At 50.1% G+C, this 22,335-nt stretch overlaps 1 protein-coding gene across 1 annotated transcript in view; it reads left to right on the top strand.

The window, feature by feature from the left end:
- Window positions 1–22,335, top strand: part of col9a3 (collagen, type IX, alpha 3) — a 186,695-nt gene that overhangs the window by 13,387 nt on the left and 150,973 nt on the right. Inside the window, exons 3-4 of the mRNA XM_072515326.1 lie at window positions 13,921–13,956; window positions 14,055–14,126. Of these exons, the coding sequence (XP_072371427.1) occupies window positions 13,921–13,956; window positions 14,055–14,126 (108 nt within the window). The remainder of the gene's footprint in view (window positions 1–13,920; window positions 13,957–14,054; window positions 14,127–22,335) is intronic.

Below are 22,335 nucleotides of genomic sequence, written 5' to 3'. Positions count from 1 at the left end.
GTCAGCAAGTCAAATTCTACATGTAGCCTTTGCCTTTCCCTGTACAGTCCCTCCTCCGGTGCTTCCGCATATTGTCTGTCCACCCTCAAAAGTTCTTGCAGCAACCGCTCCCGTTCCTTACTCTCCTGCTTCCCTTTATGTGCCCTTATTGATATCAGCTCCCCTCTAACCACCGCCTTCAACGCCTCCCAGACCACTCCCACCTGGACCTCCCCATTATCATTGAGTTCCAAGTACTTTTCAATGCACCCCCTCACCCTTAGACACACACCCTCGTCTGCCATTAGTCCCATGTCCATTCTCCAGGGTGGGCGCCCTCCTGTTTCCTCCCCTATCTCCAAGTCCACCCAGTGTGGAGCGTGATCCGAAATGGCTATAGCCGTATACTCCGTTCCCCTCACCTTCGGGATCAATGCCCTACCCAGCACAAAAAAGTCTATTTGCGAGTAGACTTTATGGACATAGGAGAAAAACGAGAACTCCTTACTCCTAGGTCTGCTAAATCTCCACGGGTCTACACCTCCCATCTGCTCCATAAAATCTTTAAGTACCTTGGCTGCTGCCGGCCTCCTTCCAGTCCTGGACTTCGACCTATCCAGCCCTGGTTCCAACACCGTATTAAAATCTCCCCCCATTATCAGCTTTCCCATCTCTAGGTCCGGAATGCGTCCTAGCATCCGCCTCATAAAATTGGCATCATCCCAGTTCGGGGCATATACATTTACCAAAACCACCGTCTCCCCCTGTAGTTTGCCACTCACCATCACGTATCTGCCCCCGTTATCCGCCACTATAGTCTTTGCCTCGAACATTACCCGCTTCCCCACTAATATAGCCACCCCCCTGTTTTTCGCATCTAGCCTCGAATGGAACACCTGCCCCACCCATCCTTTGCGTAGCCTAACCTGGTCTATCAGTTTCAGGTGCGTTTCCTGTAACATAACCACATCTGCCTTAAGTTTCTTAAGGTGTGCGAGTACCTGTGCCCTCTTTATCGGCCCGTTCAGCCCTCTCACGTTCCACGTGATCAGCCGAGTTGGGGGGCTTCCTACCCCCCCCCCCCCCCCCCCCCCCCCCCTTGTCGATTAGCCATCACCTTTTTCCAGCTCCTCACCCGGTTCCCACGCAGCTGTATCTCCCCCAGGCGGTGGCCCCCGCCCATCCTCTCCCATACCAGCTCCCCCCTCTCCCCAGCAGCAGCAACCCAGTAATTCCCCCCTCCCACCCCCCCCCGCTAGATCCCCCGCTAGCGTAATTACTCCCCCCATGTTGCTCCCAGAAGTCAGCAAACTCTGGCTGACCTCGGCTTCCCCCCGTGATCTCGGCTCGCACCGTGCGACGCCCCCTCCTTCCTGCTTCTCTATTCCCGCCATGATTATCATAGCGCGGGAACCAAGCCCGCGCTTCTCCCTTGGCCCCGCCCCCAATGGCCAACGCCCCATCTCCTCCACCTCCCCTCCTCCCCCCATCACCACCTGTGGGAGAGAGAAAAGTTACCACATCGCAGGATTAGTACATAAAACCCCTCTTTGCCCCCCACATTCGCCCCACCACTTTGTTCGAACGTTCTTTTTAATAACCCGCTCATTCCAGTTTTTCTTCCACAATAAAAGTCCACGCTTCATCCGCCGTCTCAAAGTAGTGGTGCCTCCCTCGATATGTGACCCACAGTCTTGCCGGTTGCAGCATTCCAAATTTTATCTTCTTTTTATGAAGCACCGCCTTGGCCCGATTAAAGCTCGCCCTCCTTCTCGCCACCTCCGCACTCCAGTCTTGATAAACGCGGATCACCGCGTTCTCCCATTTACTGCTCCGAGTTTTCTTCACCCATCTAAGGACCATTTCTCTATCCTTAAACCGGAGGAATCTCACCACTATGGCTCTGGAAATTTCTCCTGCTCTCGGTCCTCGCGCCATCACTCGGTATGCTCCCTCCACCTCCAACGGACCCGCCGGGGCCTCCGCTCCCATTAACGAGTGCAGCATCGTGCTCACATATGCCCCGACGTCCGCTCCCTCCACACCTTCAGGAAGACCAAGAATCCTCAGGTTGTTCCTCCTTGCGTTGTTTTCCAGTGCCTCCAACCTTTCCACACATTGTTTCTGATGTGCCTCCTGCGTCTCCGTCTTCACCACCAGGCCCTGTATATCGTCCTCATTCTCGGCTGCCTTTGCCTTCACGACCCGAAGCTCCCGCTCCTGGGTCTTTTGTTCCTCCTTTAGCCCTTCGATCGCCTGTAGTATCGGGGCCAACAGCTCTTTCTTCATTTCCTTTTTGATCTCTTCCACACAGCATTTCAAGAACTCTTGTTGTTCAGGGCCCCATGTTAAAGTGCCACCTTCCGACGCCATCTTGGTTTTTGCTTGCCTTCCTTGCCGCTGTTCTAAAGGATCCACTGCAATCTGGCCACTCTCTCCTCCTTTTTCCATCCGTATCCAGGGGGGATTCCCTTCTGGTTTACCGCACAGTGTTTTTAGCCGTCAAAATTGCCGTTGGGGCTCCTATCAAGAGCCCAAAAGTCCATTTCACAGGGAGCTGCCGAAACGTGCGACTCAGCTGGTCATCACCGCACCCGGAAGTCTCCCAGACGGGATTTGTAAAGGGCAGGCAACTAAACGCCAATGTGCGGCGGCTCTTAAACATGATAGTGATGCCATCGGAGGAGGGAGAGGCGGAGATAGTGGCAGCTATGGACGCGGAGAAGGCCTTTGACCGAGTAGAGTGGGAGTACCTCTGGGAAGTGCTGCGTAGGTTTGGGTTCGGGGTAGGGTTTATCAATTGGGTTAAGCTCCTGTACAGAGCCCCGATGGCGAGTGTAGTGACGAACCGGCGGAGGTCGGATTACTTTCGACTGTACCGAGGGACGAGGCAGGGGTGCCCACTGTCCCCCCTGTTGTTCGCATTGGCGATCGAACCATTGGCCATGTCATTGAGGGAGTCTAATAAATGGAGGGGGGTGGTCCGAGATGGAGAAGAGCATCGGGTGTCGCTATCTGCGGATGACCTGTTGCTGTATGTGGCGGATCCAATGGAGAGGATGGTGGAGGTCATGCAGACTCTAAGGGAGTTTGGGGAGTTTTCGGGCTATAAGCTCAATGTAGGGAAGAGTGAGCTCTTTGTATTACAGGCGGGGGACCAAGAAAGAGGGATAGGGGACCTACCGCTGAGGAGGGCGGAGGGGAGCTTTCGGTATCTGGGGATCCAGATAGCCAGGAGTTGGGGGGCCCTACATAAACTGAATCTGACGAGGTTGGTGGAGCAAATGGAGAAGGATTTCAAAAGATGGGACATGTTACCGCTCTTGCTGGTGGGTAGAGTGCAGTCGGTCAAAATGGTGGTCCTTCCGAGGTTTCTGTTTGTGTTTCAGTGCCTTCCCATCGTGATCACTAAGGCCTTTTTTAAGAGAGTAGGCAGGAGTATTATGGGGTTTGTGTGGGCGAATAAGACCCCGAGAGTAAGGAGAGGGTTCCTGGAACGCAGTAGGGACCGAGGAGGGTTACCTGGGGAGCTACTACTGGGCAGCAAATATGGCGATGATCCGCAAGTGGGTTATGGAGGGAGAGGGGGCGGCATGGAAGAGGATGGAGATGGCGTCCTGTAAAGGAACGAGCCTGGGGGCGTTGGTGACGGCACCGCTGCCGCTCTCGCCGACAAAGTATACCACGAGCCCGGTGGTGGCAGCAACGCTAAGGATCTGGGGCCAGTGGAGACGGCACCAGGGTGCAATAGGAGCATCGGTGTGGTCCCCGATCAGGGGTAACCACCGGTTTGTCCCGGGGAAGATGGACGGGGGGTTCCAGAGCTGGCATCGGGCGGGGATTAGAAGAATGGGGGACCTGTTCATCGACGCGACTTTTGCGAGCCTAGGGGCACTGGAGGAGAAGTTCGAGTTACCCCCGGGAAATGCCTTTAGATATATGCAGGTGAGGGCTTTTGTGAGGCGACAGATGAGGGAATTCCCGTTGCTTCCGGCACAAGAAGTTCAAGATAGGGTGATCTCGGGTGTTTGGGTAGGGGAGGGCAAGGTGTCGGAAATACACCAGGAGTTGAAAGAAGAGGGGGAAGCGCTAGTAGAAGAATTTAAAGGTAAATGGGAGGAGGAGCTGGGGGAGGAGATTGAGGAAGGTCTGTGGGCTGATGCCCTAGGTAGGGTTAATTCCTCCTCTTTGTGTGCCAGGCTCAGCCTGATCCAATTTAAGGTGGTCCACAGAGCGCACTTGACGGGGGCGAGGTTGAGCAGGTTCTTTGGGGTGGAGGACAGATGTGGAAGGTGCTCAGGGAGCCCGGCCAACCATGTCCATATGTTTTGGTCATGCCCGGTACTGGAGGGGTTCTGGAGAGGAGTGGCGGGAGCAATATCTCAGGTGGTGCAAGTTCGGGTCAAGCCAAGCTGGGGGCTAGCACTATTCGGAGTAGTGGACGAGCCGGGAGTGCAGGAGGCGAAAGAGGCCGGCATTCTGGCCTTTGCGTCCCTAGTAGCCCGGCGAAGGATCTTGCTAATGTGGAAGGAGGCGAAGCCCCCCCAGCCTGGAGGCCTGGATAAATGATATGGCTGGGTTCATAAAGTTGGAGAGGATTAAGTTCGCCTTGAGAGGGTCTGCGCAGGGGTTCTACAGGCGGTGGCAACCGTTACTAGACTATCTCGCGGAGCGTTAGAGGAAGGTCGGTCAGCAGCAGCAACCTTGCGGGGGGGGGGGGGGGGGGCGTCCTGGGAGGGGGGGGGGGGAGGGGGGGGGAAAGGGGGGACTGCCTGGGAGGGTGGATGAGCAAGTGATAACATGAAGGGTTGGGGAAATTGGCACGTACGGGTGAGGGCCAGTGTACAAAGCTGTGTAAATATATCATTTTGCCATGTATATATCTTGCTCTGCGCAATTTCTCGTTTTTTTTTGTTACGAGGGGGGGGGGTTATCGTTTGTAAGGGAGAAAAATTGTGTTAAAAAACTTTAATAAATATATATTTTTTAAACAACAGTTGTGCCGCTGGGCGGAGGGGCTTCTGCCAAGACTGGGGGGGGGGGGGAGGAATAGCAGGGGGGTGGCCAGGAGGTGGTCTGTGCGGTCAGGGTGAATGGACACCATTGCCGCAGCCTGCCAGGCAGCCATGTGGCTACGCACGCAGCTGACTGCCCACTGTGAACTTAACGCCACGTATGGGTGCCCCCCCCAGACCACCCTCTAGGTGCCCTCTGGCCCCAGCCGACCCATCAATGGGGTGGGCGTCTTGTTGGCTGGGACGTGTGTGTGTGGGGAGCGGTGCTCATATGTCGCTGCAGCTTGTCAGCCTCTTGAGTGCCAATCCCAACATTGGCAAAACCGAAACCATATTTCATTGGAATCGATCGGGTTCCACATGGCACCGGTGCTGCCCCCTCACCGCTCGGTGAATTTGTCCAGGCGCGGCGCCAGTTTTGCTGTGGTAGAACTCCACCAATCCTGCCCTGGCATCAACACTTAGTCTGAGGGACGGAGTATCCGGCCCATGGCAGATATATTTACCTTTTCACGCCTCTGTCATGTGACAAGGAATTGAACATACAATCAGCCACTTTTTGAAAGGAACTCACTTTGACTTTGTTAAGTTAGTTCTTGAACATTCTAATTCTTCTTCAAGTGAAACTATAGGCAGAGCGAGTGGTGGGAATGGGCTGTGGGCCAAGGCAGAGCGGACACTGGGGGAGGACAATGTTAGACCAGTCAGAGGTCAGGAGGTGAAGAGGAAAAATGACTTCTCGGCGGACAACCAATAATGATCAAGAAGGTTTGAAACTTTGTGTACTGAAGTTTTTGTGCAGGGCAGATTTGAGATAGTAAAGGGTGCAGGCTCGGAAGGTGCTGTCGCAGGAGCCTTGGTTAGTTGTAGCAGTGCATCTTGGTAGATAGGGGAGGTGCAGCTTCACGAGATTGAGTCCAGGGGTGGGATTTAAAGGCCTCATCGTGCCCAACTCGCGATGTGACAAGGCTGGCCTTGAGCGAGATTTCCGAAGCTCGGTATGCTTTGCGAGATCTAACGGGATCTTGTGAGGCGTCACAATCTGGATCCCCCCACAATGGGCAGGATCCAGATTTCCATATTTAAGTGTGCAGTTAAACTCACTTATTTATGTTCACGCTGGAGTTACTCAAGGAGCTGGGTCTAATGCCCCCGCCACGAAGACCCCGAGCGGGCGCTGTTTAACACTGGTTTCCACAAACTTGGACCAGTCGTACCCGCACTTCAGGTTCTCCAAGGTGATCGGGGGCCCCTGGGTGGTAGGGCTCTGGGCAGGGTGGTTCCACCCAGGCACCATGGCATTGCCAGACTGGAACCCTGGAGGGAGCACTGCCAGAATGCCAGGCTGGCATTGCCAAGGTGCCCAGGTGGCATCTTGCCCATGCCAGGGATTGGGCCTGGGGGTGCCCTGCCCTTATGAGGTGGAGTGCAGGGGTATTTCTGGTATGCAATTTGGGTCTTCCCAAAAATAGACAAAAAATATTTGTTCAATGTCTCTGCTCTTCCCTCATTCCCCAGGATAATATCTCCTGTCGCTGCTTCTAAGGGGCCAATGTTTACTTTAGCTGCTCTCTCCCTTTTTATATACTTATAAAAGCTTCTAAAATCTGTTTTTATATGTGGCTAGTTTGCTCTTTTTCCCTTTTCTATCAACTCCTTGGTTACCGTCGTCTGATTTCTAAAACATTCCCAATCCTCAGACATGCTACTGGACTTGCACTATTGTAAGCCTATTCTGTTAACTTAATACTATCTTTAACATCCAGGGTGAGCCAGGGATGACTCTTTCTCACTGAGTTTTTGTTTTCCAATGGAATGCAGTTTGTTTTTGAAGATTTTGAATTGTTTTTTTTAAATGTTTCCCACTGTCCATTTACCCACACACCTCTTAGTCTACTTGCCCAATTAATCTTTGCCAGTTCTCCACTCACACCTATGTAATTGGGTTTAAGATTCGTGTTTGTGATTTGAATATGTCACTTGTAAACTTAACATGGACTTCAATAGTATTATGATTACTATTTCCCAGAGGAACTTTTACCAGGACGCTACTAATGAATCCTGCTTCGTTACACAATATTAAATCTCTACTCGGTTCCACAACATATCGCTCCATGAAACGTTCACAAAACCATTTTACAAGCTCATCTTCTAGACCACCCTTGCCAGTTTGGTTGTCCCAGTCTGCATGAAGATTTAATTCCCCACAATTATCACATTGCCTTTGTTACAAGCTCCAATAAATAGCCAATAATTACTGTTGGGGGCCTATAATTATTCCCACCAGTGTTTTCAGGCTTCTGCTATTCTTAATTTCCACCCATACAGATTCTACTTCATGATCTTCTGAGGCCAGATCATTTCTCACTCACACCCTTCTGTCATTTTTGTACTTCCTGGGCTGCCCCTCCTGCTTTGTCTTTCTGTCTGCCTACTGTACACCCTAGAATATCTATTTCCCACCTTGATCACCTTGCAAACCTGTCTCTGTATTCGCAACTAAGTCCAAATCAGTTATCACTATTTGTTCATCTGTCACTGGTTCATCTATCTCATTGTGGATGCTTCACACGTTCAGCTAAAGAGATTTGCATTCAATATTTTACTTTTATTTCCGCAATGTCCTTATTCACCAATGTCCACATTGTGTTAAGCTCTCTGTCCCTCCCTGACCTACTCTGTTTGTCTTTACCTACAATGTTATATTGTTCTGTTGCCGCAACCTTTCTCTTTGGAGTTCTGAAATTCCTGTCATCCAAGCTGTTATTCCTTCCCTTACCTTCCCCCCCAGCACCTATTGAGAGGACAGAGAGCCAATGCTGTGCTATAAATGGTCACTGTTTATTTTGTCTAAGAACTTTATTTGCAGAGTTTTAAAATGCCTGCTCCATGCTTCAGTTTGGGTTTTCAGGTCTTTCTACAATTTGTTTGCTTTTCCCTGAGTCCGCACCCAGGCTTAATTAATCAAGCACAGTGAGCATCAATAGTAATCAGACTCCCATAATCAAACACAATTGAACACCACACTGCCCCTCCCCTTACCCCACCCTCAATTTCCCAATGAAATATCCTGACTCTATTGCCCCCTGTGTTCGTTGACCTACATTGTCTCCTGGCCAGGCAACACCTTCATTTAAAAATTCTCATCCTCATTTTCAAATGCCTCCGTGGTCTCGTCCCTACCTATCTCTGTTATCGCTTCAAGCCCTAAAAATTTTCCATGGTCTCTGCATTTCTCTACTTCTGTCCTCTTGAGAATTCCTGATTTTAATCACGTCTTCATCATCCGGGTCGGCACAGTGGCACAATGGTTAGCACTGCTGCCTCACGGCGTCAAGGACCCGGGTTCGATCCCAGACCTGGGTCACTGTCCGTGTGGAGTTTGCACATTCTCCCAGTGTCTGCATGGGTTTCACCCCCACAACCCAAAGGTGTGCAGGGTAGATGGATTGGCCACGCTAAACTGCCCCTTAATTGGAGAAATGAAAAAAAAGTCTCCATTGTCCTCTGAGAAAAGGCGTTGCAGATTTGCCCAACCATTTGTGTGAAACTGGCCTTGGTCACGGTGATCAACCATCAACAGCGGGGTCATCATGTGGGGAGACACATTGGGAGCTCAACTGAGAATCCTAAATATTGCAAAATCTATAGATCCCTGTTGAAAAATCTGCATTCTATTTTACAAAATTATTAATAAATCCACCAGGAAAGTAAGGAGAAACATCTTTACCCAGAGAGCCATTGGAATGTGGGACTCGCTTCCACAAGAATTGGTTGAGACAGATAACTTTATGACTTTGATGCTTTCAGAAGGGAACTAGATAAGTACATGAGAGAAAAGGGTAATAGAAAGATTCACTGAGATGTGGTAGATTGAACAGGAGGAGACCGGTGTGGAGTATTGATAGTAGTACAAAGTAGTTGGGCGAATGGCCTGTTTCTGTACAGTCCATATCATCCCAGGCAACAAACATTACCCTCGGTATTCACTATCTGTACACTCAAAGAACAAAGAGAACAAAGAAAATTACAGCACAGGAACAGGCCCTTCGGCCCTCCCAGCCTGCGTCGATCCAGATCCTTTATCTAAACCTGTCACCTATTTTCCAAGGATCTACTTCCCTCTGTTCCCCGCCCGTTCATATATCTGTCTAGATGCATCTTAAATGATGCTATTGTGCCCGCCTCTACCACCTCCGCTGGCAAGGCGTTCCAGGCACCCACCACCCTCTGCGTAAAAAACTTTCCACGCACATCTCCCTTAAACTTTCCCCCTCTCACCTTGAAATCGTGACCCCTTGTAATTGACACCCCCACTCTTGGAAAAAGCTTGTTGCTATCAACCCTGTCCATACCTCTCATAATTTTGTAGACTTCAATCAGGTCCCCCCTCAACCTCCATCTTTCCAACGAAAACAATCCTAATATACTCAACCTTTCTTCATAGCTAGCACCCTCCATACCAGGCAACATTCTGGTGAACCTCCTCTGCACCCTCTCTAAAGCATCCACATCCTTCTGGTAATGTGGCGACCAGAACTGCACGCAGTATTCCAAATGTGGCCTAACCAAAGTCCTATACAACTGTAACGTGACCTGCCGACTCTTGTACTCAATACTCCGTCCGATGAAGGCAAGCATGCTGTATGCCTTCTTGACCACTCTATCGACCTGCGTTGCCACCTTCAGGGTACAATGGACCTGAACTCCCAGATCTCTCTGGACATCAATTTTCCCCAGGACTCTTCCATTGACCGTATAGTCTGCTCTTGAATTAGATCTTCCAAAATGCATCACCTCGCATTTGCCTGGATTGAACTCCATCTGCCATTTCTCTGCCCAACTCTCCAATCTATTTATATTTTGCTGTATTCTGCAACTCCACCAATCTTAGTATCATCTGCAAACTTGCTAATCAGACCACCTATACCTTCGTCCAGATCATTTATGTATATCACAAACAACAGTGGTCCGAGCACGGATCCCTGTGGAACACCACTAGTCACCTTTCTCCATTTTGAGACACTCCCTTCCACCACTACTCTCTGTCTCCTGTTGCCCTGCCAGTTCTTTATCCATCTAGCTAGTACACCCTGAACCCCATACGACTTCACTTTTTCCATCAACCTGCCATGGGAAACTTTATCAAACGCCTTACTGAAGTCCATGTATATGGCATCTACAGCCCTTCCCTCATCAAGTAACTTTGTCACTTTCTCAAAGAATTCTATTAGGTTTGTAAGACATGACCTTCCCTGCACAAAACCATGCTGCCTATCACTGATAAGTCTATTTTCTTCCAACTGTGAATAGATCCTATCCCTCAGTATCTTCTCCAACAGTTTGCCTACCACTGACGTCAAGCTCACAGGTCTATAATTACCTGGATTATCCCTGCTACCCTTCTGAAACAAAGGGACAACATTAGCAATTCTCCAGTCCTCCGGGACCTCACCCGTGCTCAAGGATGCTGCAAAGATATCTGTTAAGGCCCCAGCTATTTCTTCCCTCGCTTCCCTCAGTAACCTGGGATAGATCCCATCCTGACCTGGGGACTTGTCCGCCTTAATGCCTTTTAGAATACCCAAAACTTCCCCCTTCCTTATGCCGACTTGACCTAGAGTATTTAAACATCCAACCCTAGCCTCAACATCCGTCATGTCCCTCTTCTTGGTGAATACCGATGCAAAGTACTCATTAAGAATCTCACCCATTTCCTCTGACTCCACGCATAAATTCCCTCTTTTGTCTTTGAGTGGGCTAATCCATATCTAGTTACCCCCTTCTTATATACGAATAAAAGGCTTTGGGATTTTCCTTAACCCTGTCAGCCAAAGATATTTCATGACCCCTTTTAGCCCTCTTTATTGCGCGTTTGAGATTTGTCCTACTTTCCCGATATTCCTCCAAGGCTTCATCAGATTTAAGTCGCCTAGATCTTATGTATGATTCCTTTTTTGTCTTAGCTAGTCTCACAACTCCACCCGTCATCCATGGTTCCCTAATCTTGCCATTTCTATCCCTCATTTTCACAGGGACATGTCTGTCCTGCACTCTAATCAACCTTTCCTTAAAAGACTCCCACATTTCAAATGTGGATTTACCCTTAAAGAGCTGCTCCCAATCCACATTCCCTAGCTCCTGCCGAATTCTGTTACACTTGGCCTTTCCCCAATTTAGCTCTCTTTCTTTAGGACCACTCTCGTCTTTGTCCATGAGTATTCTAAAACTTATGGAATTGTGATCGCTATTCCCAAAGTAATCATCGACTGAAACTTCAACCACCTGGCCGGGATCATTCCCCAATACCAGGTCCAGTATGGCCCCTTCCCGAATTGGACTATTTATATACTGCTCTAAAACACTCTCCTGGATGTTCCTTACAAATTCCGCTCCATCTACGCCTCCAACACTACATGAGTCCTATTCAATGTTGGGGAAGTTAAAATCTCCCATCACGACCACCCTATTGCTCCTACATTTTTCTATAATCTGTCTACATATTTGTACCTCTACTTCACGTTCGCTTTTGGGAGGCCTGTAGTAAAGTCCCAACAATGTTACTGCACCCTTCCTATTTCTTAGCTCTACCCATATTGCCTCAGTGCTCGAATCCTCCATCGTGCCCTCCTTAATCATAGCTGCGATATCATCTCTGCCCAGTAATGCAACTCCTCCACCCATTTTGCCTCCCTCTCTATCCCTCCTGAAGCATCTATACCCAGGGATATTTAGTTGCCAGACTTGCCCTTCCCTCAACCAAGTCTCCGTAATACCAATAACATCATATTCCCAGGTACTAATCCAAGCCCTAAATTCTTCTGCCTTACCTGCTACACTTCTCGCATTGAAACAAATGTACCTCACACCACCTGTCCCTTTGCGTTCATCATCTCTTCCCTGTCTACTCTTCCCCTTAGTCACATTGAGTTTATTATCTAGTACCTTACTGGCTTTAGTTGCTGCCTCTTTACTGACCTCCAACTTCCTAATCTGGTTCCCATCCCCCTGCCACATTAGTTTAAAACCTCCCCAACAGTGTTAGCAAAAGCACCCCCTAGGACATTGGTTCCAGTCCTGCCCAGGTGTAGATCATCCGATTTGTAATGATCCCACCGCCCCCAGAACCGGTTCCAATGTCCCAAAAATCTGAATCACTCCCTCCTGCACCATCTCTCAAGCCACGTATTTATTCTGCCTATTCTTGAATTTCTACTCTGACTGTCTCATGGCACTGGTAGCAATCCTGAGATTACTACCTTTGAGGTCCTACTTTTTAACTTATCTCCTAACTCCCTAAATTCTGTTTGTAGGACCTCATCCCATTTTTTACCTATATCGTTGGTGCCTATATGCACCACGACAACTGGCTGTTCACCCTCCCTATTCAGTATGTCCTGCAGCCGATCTGAGACATCTCAGACCCGTGCACCCGGGAGGCAACATACCATTCGGATTCTCGTTTTCGACCACAGAAACGCCTGCCTACTCCGCTTACGATTGAATCCCCTATGACTATAGCCCTGCCAGTCTTTTTCCCACCCTTCTGTGCAGCAGAGCCAGCCACAGTGCCATGAGCCTGGCTACTACTGCCTTCCTCTGGTGAGTCATCTCCCCCAACAGTATCCAAAACGGTATACCTGTTTTGGAGGGAGATGACTGCTGGAGATACCTGCACTGCCTTCCTGCTCTTTCTCTGCATTTTGGTCACCCATTCCCTGTCTCCCTCACCAACCCTAATCTGCAGTGTGACCAACTCACTGAACGTGCTATCCACGACCTCCTCAGCATCGCAGATGCTCCAAAGTGAGTCCATCCGCAGCTCCAGAGCCGTCATGCGGTCTAACAGGAGCTGCAGCTGGACACACTTCCCGCACATGAAAGAGGGGCATCGGCCGCGTCCCTGAGCTCCCACATTGAGCACGAGGAGCATAACACAGGTCTGGGATCTCCTGCCATTTTTACACTTTACCTTAACTGATTACAAATATAATATCAAATAATGAATAAGTGAAAGGAATAAGGATTTTATTTATCAATCACAATACTTACCAATCCAGGAAGAGATAAATTTCTCCCAGCACCTTACCTTCCCGACAGACCCCTGGCCACTGCTCCCGCCGAAAATCTGAAGGCCGCTACTCCTGCAAGGTAAGTTTTTAAAGGGTAAACTTACCTTCCCGACAGACCCCTGGCCACTGCTCCCGCCGAAAATCTGAAGCTATAACTTGCGGATAAAAGAAAAAGAAAAGAGAGAGCTTAACTGATATTCACTCACCCCTTTAGGTTAGAGGAGGTGGAAGGGTGGGAGACACTACAAGTGTAGTGTCTCGGGTTTAGCAACCGCCCAACTTAAATAGAGGTAAAAATCAACCACTTAAGCACCTACCTGATTCCCAAGCTGCACTCCGGCTCCCTCTCTCTCTCCCGCTCCCGGAAATGACGGCCGCTGGAACCTGGGGGCAAGTTTAAACACGTACCTGAATCCCAAGCTGCACTCGCTGCGCTCCGGCTCCCTCTCTCTCTCCCGCTCCGAAAAATGAAGGCTGCTGGAACCTGGGGGCAAGTTTAAACACCTACCTGGATCCCAAGCTGCACTTGCTGCGCTCCGGCTCCCTCTCTCTCTCCCGCTCCCGGAAATGAAGGCCGCTGGAACCTGGGGGCAAGGTTAAACACCTACCTGAATCCCAAGCTGCACTCGCTGCGCTCCGGTGCCCTCGCTCTCTCCCGCTCCCGGAAATGAAGGCCGCTGGAACCTGGGAGCAAGTTTAAACACCTACCTGAATCCCAAGCTGCACTCGCTGCGCTCCGGCTCCCTCTCTCTCTCCCGCTCCCGGAAAAAAAAAAGAAAAAAATGTACTCCTATTGTAGAATGCAATTAAATATTTCAAGTATAACTGATGCTTGTTTCTTTTCTCTTTAACAGGGTGAGCCCGGCCGAGCTGGTTTGCCAGGCCCAGCGGTAAGTACAAATTTGGAGTAATGTTCCATTGAGATGTGCACAATGCCATTGTTAGTTTCTCCAGAGTTTTATGAGATTCTTATTTTGCCGTTATTTAGGGTGTGCCAGGTGAACCAGGAGATCCCGGGAGTTTCGGAGTTCCCGGCCTAGCAGGGCTTCCGGGGGTAGATGTAAGTAAAGCTTCACAAGGTTTACCTATTACAGATTCTAAATGAACGGACCTGTGTTCAATGTTCATTTCCTCTAAATTTCCTAAACAGCAAGAAGCACATTTAAAGCGTATTCCTTGTGCAGGGTCAGGAAACATGGTCGCAGCTTTGCGCATAGCAAGATTCCAGAAACAAATTATTTTTGCGTGTTGTTGGTTGAAGGGTATCATACGGGAAGAAATCCCAAGATTTTTGCCACACTGTGCCTTGGACCGGCACCACACATGCCTCGGGTTAGTGGGTCATCCAAAAGACGGCACCTCCCACACTGCAGCATTTCCTCAGTAAAGCACTGCAGTATCAGCCTGGGTTTTGTGTTCAAATTTCTGGAATAGGGTTTGAAGGCACAACCTTCTGGCAGATTTCCCTACAAGCCCAACTGGTTCATAAATGTCCATCAGGGAATGAAATCTGCCACCCTTACTCAGTCTGGGCTTAGATGTGACTTCAGACCCACAGTCCAAAGTTGTGCAGGTTAGGTGGGGTTAAGGGGGTTACGGGGATGTGGGAGGGGGGGGAAGTGGGGGGGAGTGGGCCCAGCTGGGGTGTTGTTTCAGAGGGTTGCCGCAGACACGATGGACCAACGCAGGTCCCTGGCTCTGTGAGACAGCAGTGTTAACCTGGGTCCCTGGCACAGTGAGAGAGCAGTGTTAACCCGGGACCCTGGCACTGTGAGACAGCAGTGTTAACCCTGTTCCCTGGCACTGTGAGACAGCAGTGTTAACCAGGGCCCCTGGCACAGTGAGAGAGCAGTGTTAACCCGGGACCCTGGCACTGTGAGACAGCAGTGTTAACCCTGTTCCCTGGCACTGTGAGACAGCATTGCTAACCCGGGTCCCTGGCTCTGTGAGGCTGTAGTGCTAACCCGGGTCCCTGGCTCTGTGAGACACCGGTGTTAACCCGGGTCCCTGGCTCTGTGAGACAGCAGTGTTAACCCGGGTCCCTGGCTCTGTGAGACAACCGTGTTAACCCGGGTCCCTGGCTCTGTGAGACACCGGTGTTAACCCGGGTCCCTGGCACTGTGAGACAGCAGTGTTAACCCGGGCCCCTGGCTCTGTGAGGCAGCAGTGTTAACCCGGGCCCCTGGCACTGTGAGACAGCATTGTTAACCCTGTTCCCTGGCACTGTGAGACAGCATTGCTAACCCGGGTCCCTGGCTCTGTGAGGCAGCAGTGTTAACCCGGGTCACTGGCACTCTGAGACAGCAGTGTTAACCCGGGTCCCTGGCACTATGAGACAGCAGTGTTAACCCGGGTCCCTGGCTCTGTGAGACAGCAGTGTTAACCCGGGTCCCTGGCACTGTGAGGTAGCAGTGTTAACCCGGGTCCCTGGCACTGTGAGGTAGCAGTGTTAACCCGGGTCCCTGGCACTGTGAGGCAGCAGTGTTAACCCGGGCCCCTGGCACTGTGAGGTAGCAGTGTTAACCCGGATCCCTGGCACTGTGAGGCAGCAGTGTTAACCCTGGCACTGTGAGGTAGAAGTGTTAACCCGGGTCCCTGGCACTGTGAGGCAGCAGTGTTAACCCGGGTCCCTGGCTCTGTGAGACAGCAGTGTTTACCCGGGTCCCTGGCACTGTGAGGCAGCAGTGTTAACCCGGGCCCCTGGCACTGTGAGGCAGCAGTGTTAACCCGGGTCCCTGGCACTGTGAGGCAGCAGTGTTAACCCGGGTCCCTGGCACTGTGAGGCAGCAGTGTTAACCCGGGTCCCTGGCACTATGAGACAGCAGTGTTAACCCGGGTCCCTGGCTCTGTGAGACAGCAGTGTTAACCCGGGTCCCTGGCACTGTGAGGTAGCAGTGTTAACCCGGGTCCCTGGCACTGTGAGGTAGCAGTGTTAACCCGGGTCCCCGGCACTGTGAGGCAGCAGTGTTAACCCGGGCCCCTGGCACTGTGAGGTAGCAGTGTTAACCCGGATCCCTGGCACTGTGAGGCAGCAGTGTTAACCCGGGCCCCTGGCACTGTGAGGTAGCAGTGTTAACCCGGGTCCCTGGCACTGTGAGGCAGCAGTGTTAACCCGGGTCCCTGGCTCTGTGAGACAGCAGTGTTTACCCGGGTCCCTGGCACTGTGAGGCAGCAGTGTTAACCCGGGTCCCTGGCACTGTGAGGCAGCAGTGTTAACCCGGGTCCCTGGCTCTGTGAGGCAGCAATGTTAACCCGGGCCCCTGGTGGGTCAGTGAATTACAACACATCCATGATATTACTGCAACTGGGACACGTAATGAAAGGCCAAATGACCTTGTATGCTGTAATCTCTCTGAGTTTGTATCATGTCGCTTACTCGGACATGCCTCTTGCTGTCCCCACATATTTCTTGGTGAAGGCAGGACCTTGTTAACCTGAGTGTCAAAATTTAAATGAGCAGAGACATTTTACAGCTGTTTAAGGTTGGACATTCGGGATAGCCAATAACAGTTGTACTTGTCTCAAATCCCACTGCAAGATATAAAGTGAAAAGTGAACGTGGTTAGAGAAGGGGGGCTGTCATTGTTATTCCCTCTCTATTCCATGCCAAACACCACAGGACAGCAACTTCCTTCCAATGTTGAACATCCAGCAGATTGCGCTCCAAGTCTTTTTGTAACAAAGACTATTATTATGTGGACAGGTCCTTAGTTGGATTCTCAGGTGCTCTCCCACCTTACCAAGAGGGCCAGCTGGATGGCATAGCGCTGAAGTAGCCATGTAACTCCTACTGAACTTAAGGAAGATATGGAAGAGGAGCAGGAGTCAGCCATCTGGCCCATCAAGCCTGCTCCATTAATCAATAAGATCATGGCCTCAACTCCAACTTCCTGTTCTCCATAACCCCGTGACTCCCTTATAGATCCAAACCCTGTCCAACTCTGCCTGGAATATATCCAATGACCCAGCCGCATGGCTGGAAAATTCCAAAGATTCACAGGAGATTTCTCCTCATCTCCATCTTAAATGACAGATCCCTTGTATTCAGAAACTATTCTCTCAAGTTCCAGATTTCCCCACCAGGGGGACATCCTCTCAGCGTCTCCCCTGTCACTCCCCCTCAGAATCCTATCTGTGCCACAAGATCATCGCCCATACTTCTAAACTCCAATGAATACGGATCCCACCTGCTTAATCTTTCCTCAGAGGACAATCCCCTCTTCCTAGGAATCTGCCTAATGAACGACCTCTGGTTCCCAAAGCAAACAGACATTGGCATCCTTCTGCTTGTCAACCCAGTGTTCACACCGAGGTTGCAATGGAAGCCCATGAAATTCTGATTCAGAGGCTAGCCTGCTGCCATTGAGCCAAGGCAAACTCCAAGGGAGGCCTTTAGAGGAAGACTTGCATTAATATCACGTCTTCCACAATCTCAGGTCACCTCAAAGAGCTTCACAAGCCAATGAATGGCCAAGGTGATTAAGAAGGCCTTCATCAGCCAGGGCAGTGAGTACAGGAGTTGGGGAATCATGTTGCAGTGTATAAAACCTTGGTTAGGCCGCATTTGGAGTATTGCGGGCAGTTCTGGTCAGCACATTATCAGAAGGACGTGGAAGCTTTGGGGAGAGTGCAAAGAAGGTTCACCAGGATGTTGCCTGGTCTCGAGGGTGTTGGCTATGAGGAGAGGTTGAATAAACTAGGATTGTTTTCACTGGAAAGACGGAGGCTGAGGGGGGAGCTGATAGAGGTTTACAAAATTATGAGAGGCATAGACAGGGTGAATAGTCAGAGGCTTTTTCCAAGGGTGGAAATGTCAATTACAAGGGGGCACAGGTTCAAGAAGAAAGTGGGAAAGTTTAAGGGAGATGTGCGGGGTAACAATTTCGCACAGAGAGTGGCGGGTGCCTGGAACGCGCTGCCAGAGGATGTGGTGGAAGTAGCACATTAGCAACATTTAAGAGGCCCCTGGATGGGTCCATGAATAGGGCAGAAATAAAGGGATGGGGACCGAGTGAGGGCAGAAGGGTTTGTTTTTAGTTAGGGCAGCATGATCGGCACAGGCTTGGAGGGCCGAAGGGCCTGTTCCTATGCTGTAGCTTTCTTTGTTCTTTATTCTTGTTCTTTGAAGTACTTTTTAAGTTTGGTCACTGTTACAGTGCATGGGATAATTTTGCCCAGCAAGATCTCACAAACAGCAATGTGATAATGAAATGGGAATGAAAAGCAGGCAGAAAGGTGGATCTGAGGTAGAAGATCAGCTATGGTCTTATTGAGCAGCAGGGCAGGCTCGATGGGGCCTGCTCCTGTTCCTAATTAATTTATTCTTATGTCTGAATGCACATTGTGAGTGAATCATTTAGCTGGAAGTGGCAGGTAACTGGGGGCAACATGTGCACCTTGATCTCTGACAAGAATCGCACAAAGTTACTAGGAAGATTAAAATGAAAATAATAGCAGGAAACAGCTCATTAAGTATAATGAGAAAGTCTTTTCAAAGCCTGGGATTGTACAATTAGAGAGTGATGAAGGAACTTGTTACTGTCTGTGCCCTGTTCAGTCACTGTGAATTGTTTAATGACTGATCCTGCTGACGAAGGCTCATTAATGAAATGAATGCAGACATTTTTTTGTGTTTTAAATTTAGAGTACCCAATTATTCCTATTTCCAATTAAGGGGCAATTTAGCGTGGCCAATCCACCTAAGCTGCACATCTTTGGGTTGTGGGGGTGAAATCCACGCAAACACGGGGAGAATGTGCAAACTCCACACGGACAGTGACCCAGGGCCGGGATTCGAACCCGGGTCCTCAGTGCCATAGGCAGCAATGCTAACCACTGTGCCACCCCTATGCAGCCATTTCTTACTCAGATCAGAGTGCAGATTGGTCCAAACCAACAGGTTTTCCTTGGCAGGGAATGTGTCAAAGGCAGAATATATTGGAAATAAACATGTCTGTGTGAAAAACGTGTTAATATTTTAAGCCCTGCCGTAAAATGTTTCAGGGAAGCCCTCTTAGCCCATTGGACAGAGAATAGCAGCAGAGAAGACATAGGCTGGGATTCTCCGTTGCAAGACGACACCGCCACCGTTCCCCGCGAGGACGGAGAATTCGGCGCTCAGTCAAATCTCCCATTCACAGCAGCGGGACGGACGGTGAATCCCGCTGCCGGGAACGGACGGAGAATCCCGCTTTCGGGAATGGATGGAGAATCCCGCTGCCGGGAAAGGACGGAGAATCCCGCTGCCAGGAACGGATGGAGAATCCTGCTGGTGTGAGCGGACGGAGAATCCCGCTGGTGTGAGCGGACGGAGAATCCCGCTGCCGCTGGGATTCCCGCACTTGTGAACACAGTTCTGTTGTCCGAGACAGTTCCTTCAGATACGCCGTGGGTGGTGTCACAACGGCACAGCTCCTCTGCTGTGGCGAATGAAGTTATGGACTTCATTTCAAATGCCTTCATCCATTGTGAATGAACGTCCACTAGAAAAAGGAACATAAAGCCCATGAATGGGCGAACATAATCTATGTGCACTCTCACCCATGGTTGACCCAGCCATTCCCAGGGGTGTAAGGGAGCTGCCGCTCATAACTTCTGGTATAACTAGCACACTGTTTCACAATCCTCTCATTCACTCTTACCAATTTTTACAGATGCACCATAGAAAGCATCCTATTGGGCTGCATCACAGCCTGGTATGGCAACTGCTCGGCCCAGGACCGCAAGAAACTTCAGAGAGTCGTGAACACCGCCCAGTCCATCACACAAACCTGCCTCCCATCCATTGACTCCATCTACACCCCCTGCTGCCTGGGGAAAGCGGGCAGTATAATCAAAGATCCCTCCCACCCGGCTTACTCACTCTTCCAACTTCTTCCATCGGGCAGGAGATACAAAAGTATCATGCACAAACATGCATGAACAGACTCAAAAACAACTTCTTCCCCGCTGTTACCAGACTCCTAAACGACCCTCTTATGGACTGACCTGATCTCTTCACACAACTTCTCCACTGAGTAGTACGACACTCCTGTATGCTTCACCCGATGACTGTGTCTATGAATTTACATTGTGTATTTTATGCTTGCCCTATGTATTTTCTTTTCATATATGGCGGCACGGTGGCACAGTGGTTAGCACTGCTGCCTCACAGCTCCAGCATCCTGGGTTCAATTCCGGCATCGGGTGACTGTCTGGAGCTTGCACATCCTCCCCGTGTGTGCGTGGGTTCCTCCGGGTGCTCCGGTTTCCTCCCACAGTCCAAAGGTGTGCAGGTTAGGTGGATTGGCCACGCTAAATTGCGCCTTAGTGTCCAAAACGTTAGGTGGGGTTACTGGGTTACGGGGATAGGGTGGAGGTGTGGGCTTAAGTAGGGTGCTCTTTCCAAGGGCCAGTGCAGACTTGATGGGCCGAATGGCCTCCTTCTGTACTGTAAATTCTCTGATTCTATGAATGATCTGTCTGGACTGTACGCAGAACAATACTTTTCGCTGTACCTTGGTACACGGGACAATAAACAAATCCAATCCAATCAATATCATCATCGATTCCAGGCCACCAAACATCTGTGTTATTTGCTCTACTTAAACTAATGTTATCATTCCAGGTGCCACTGATGCTTGCTGCCTCCTGTCCTAACATAACAGATTTATGGGCAGCACGGTAGCACAAGTGATTATCACTGTGGCTTCACAGCGCCAGGGTCCCAGGTTCGATTCCCCGCTGGGTCACTGTCTGTGCGGAGTTTGCACGTTCTCCCCGTGTCCGCGTGGGTTTCCTCCGGGTGCTCCGGTTTCCTCCTACAGTCCAAAGACGTGCAGGTTAGGTGGATTGGCCATGCTAAATTACCCGTAGTGTCCATAAAGGTTAGGAGGAGTTATTGGGTTACGGGGATAGGGTGGAAGTGAGGGCTTAAGTGGTCGGTGCAGACTCGATGGGCCGAATGGCCTCCTTCTGCACTGTATGTTCTATGTAATCTATGTAACTGGTAGACCTCATCCCTCTACGGACTTTGCAGTTCCTGGGCACCCTAGTCAGTTCCCTCTATCATTATTGACATTATTCTAGTACCTTTTTCAAAGTTAACTCCAATTTAGCTAACAATTTTCTCTGTATAAATGCATTTGTTTACACCGCACACCAATCAGTCTCTTAACATGTCATTCAAAGCTGACCCAAAATGGTAATTCTCCGCGATTTGTCTTAGCCTTGCTACAAAGGCTGCAGTGGTTACTCTGGGCTTCTCCCAGTGGAGTTCAATTCGTATCTTTGTAATATTACTGAGGGCTAAGGTTGATAATGCCCCTTTGCTAGCTCAATGAGCTCTGCAAACGTATTTGCGTCGGGAGCAACCAGGGCTGTTAATCTTCGAATCAAGTTGTACATCTGGGTCCCACATGGAGCTTCTGATGGAGATACCCCCCCCCACCCCCCCCACCCCCCCACCCCCAGAGACGTATGTTTTGTTATTTTTCTGTTTCAACCCGGCCAACTCGCCCGCCAACCCAAAAATTGAGGCAGAGGGGGAAAGGCCCTTAAATAGTGGCCACTTACAGGCCTAAATTGAGGAAAGGGCAGCCTTCTCTCCTGAGACCCTGCTTACCCTACTGTAAACTCACTTTTTATTGAACTATAAACTCACTTTTTATTAAATTGAGAAAAGTTAATGAAAAGCCAGGGCCCATGGGGCTGGACCAAGGATAGACGATGAGATTAATCCAGATCTCTATTGGATGCATTGTTACCTACTCTTCCATTGGGAAAGTCCAGGTCAGGGAGGTTAACCTTAAAATTAATAATAATAATAATAATCTTCAGTGTCACAAGTAGGCTTACATTAACACTGCAATGAAGTTACTGTGAAAAGCCCCTAGTCGCCACATTCCGGCACCTGTTCGGGTACACGGAGGGAGAATTCAGAATGTCCAATTCGCCTAACAAGCCTGACTTCCGGGACTTGCGGGAGGAAACCGGAGCACCCGGAGGAAACCCACGCAGACACGGGGGGGGGGGGGGCGGGGAGGAGGAGGCAGGTGGTGGGCGGGGGGGGGGGGAGGGGGTGCATGGTGGGATGTCAATCTAACGCTTCAGAAATGAGGTTGATACATTTTTTTTTAGGTTAAGGGTATGAAGGGATTATGGAACCATGGAGGGCAGATGGAGCTGAGATACAGATCAGTCATGATCTGATGGAACGGCGGCAGAAGAGGCTGGAGGGGCAGAATGGTCTTGTCCTGTTCCTGTATTCACAGGCAGCTGATGTTAACTTG

The sequence above is a fragment of the Scyliorhinus torazame genome, chromosome 8 (genome assembly GCF_047496885.1).
Source record: "Scyliorhinus torazame isolate Kashiwa2021f chromosome 8, sScyTor2.1, whole genome shotgun sequence".
In the NCBI taxonomy this organism is placed as follows: Eukaryota; Metazoa; Chordata; class Chondrichthyes; order Carcharhiniformes; family Scyliorhinidae; genus Scyliorhinus; species Scyliorhinus torazame.
The sequence above is the reverse complement of the archived record's forward strand: the minus strand, read 5'-3'. Positions and strand labels throughout refer to the sequence as shown.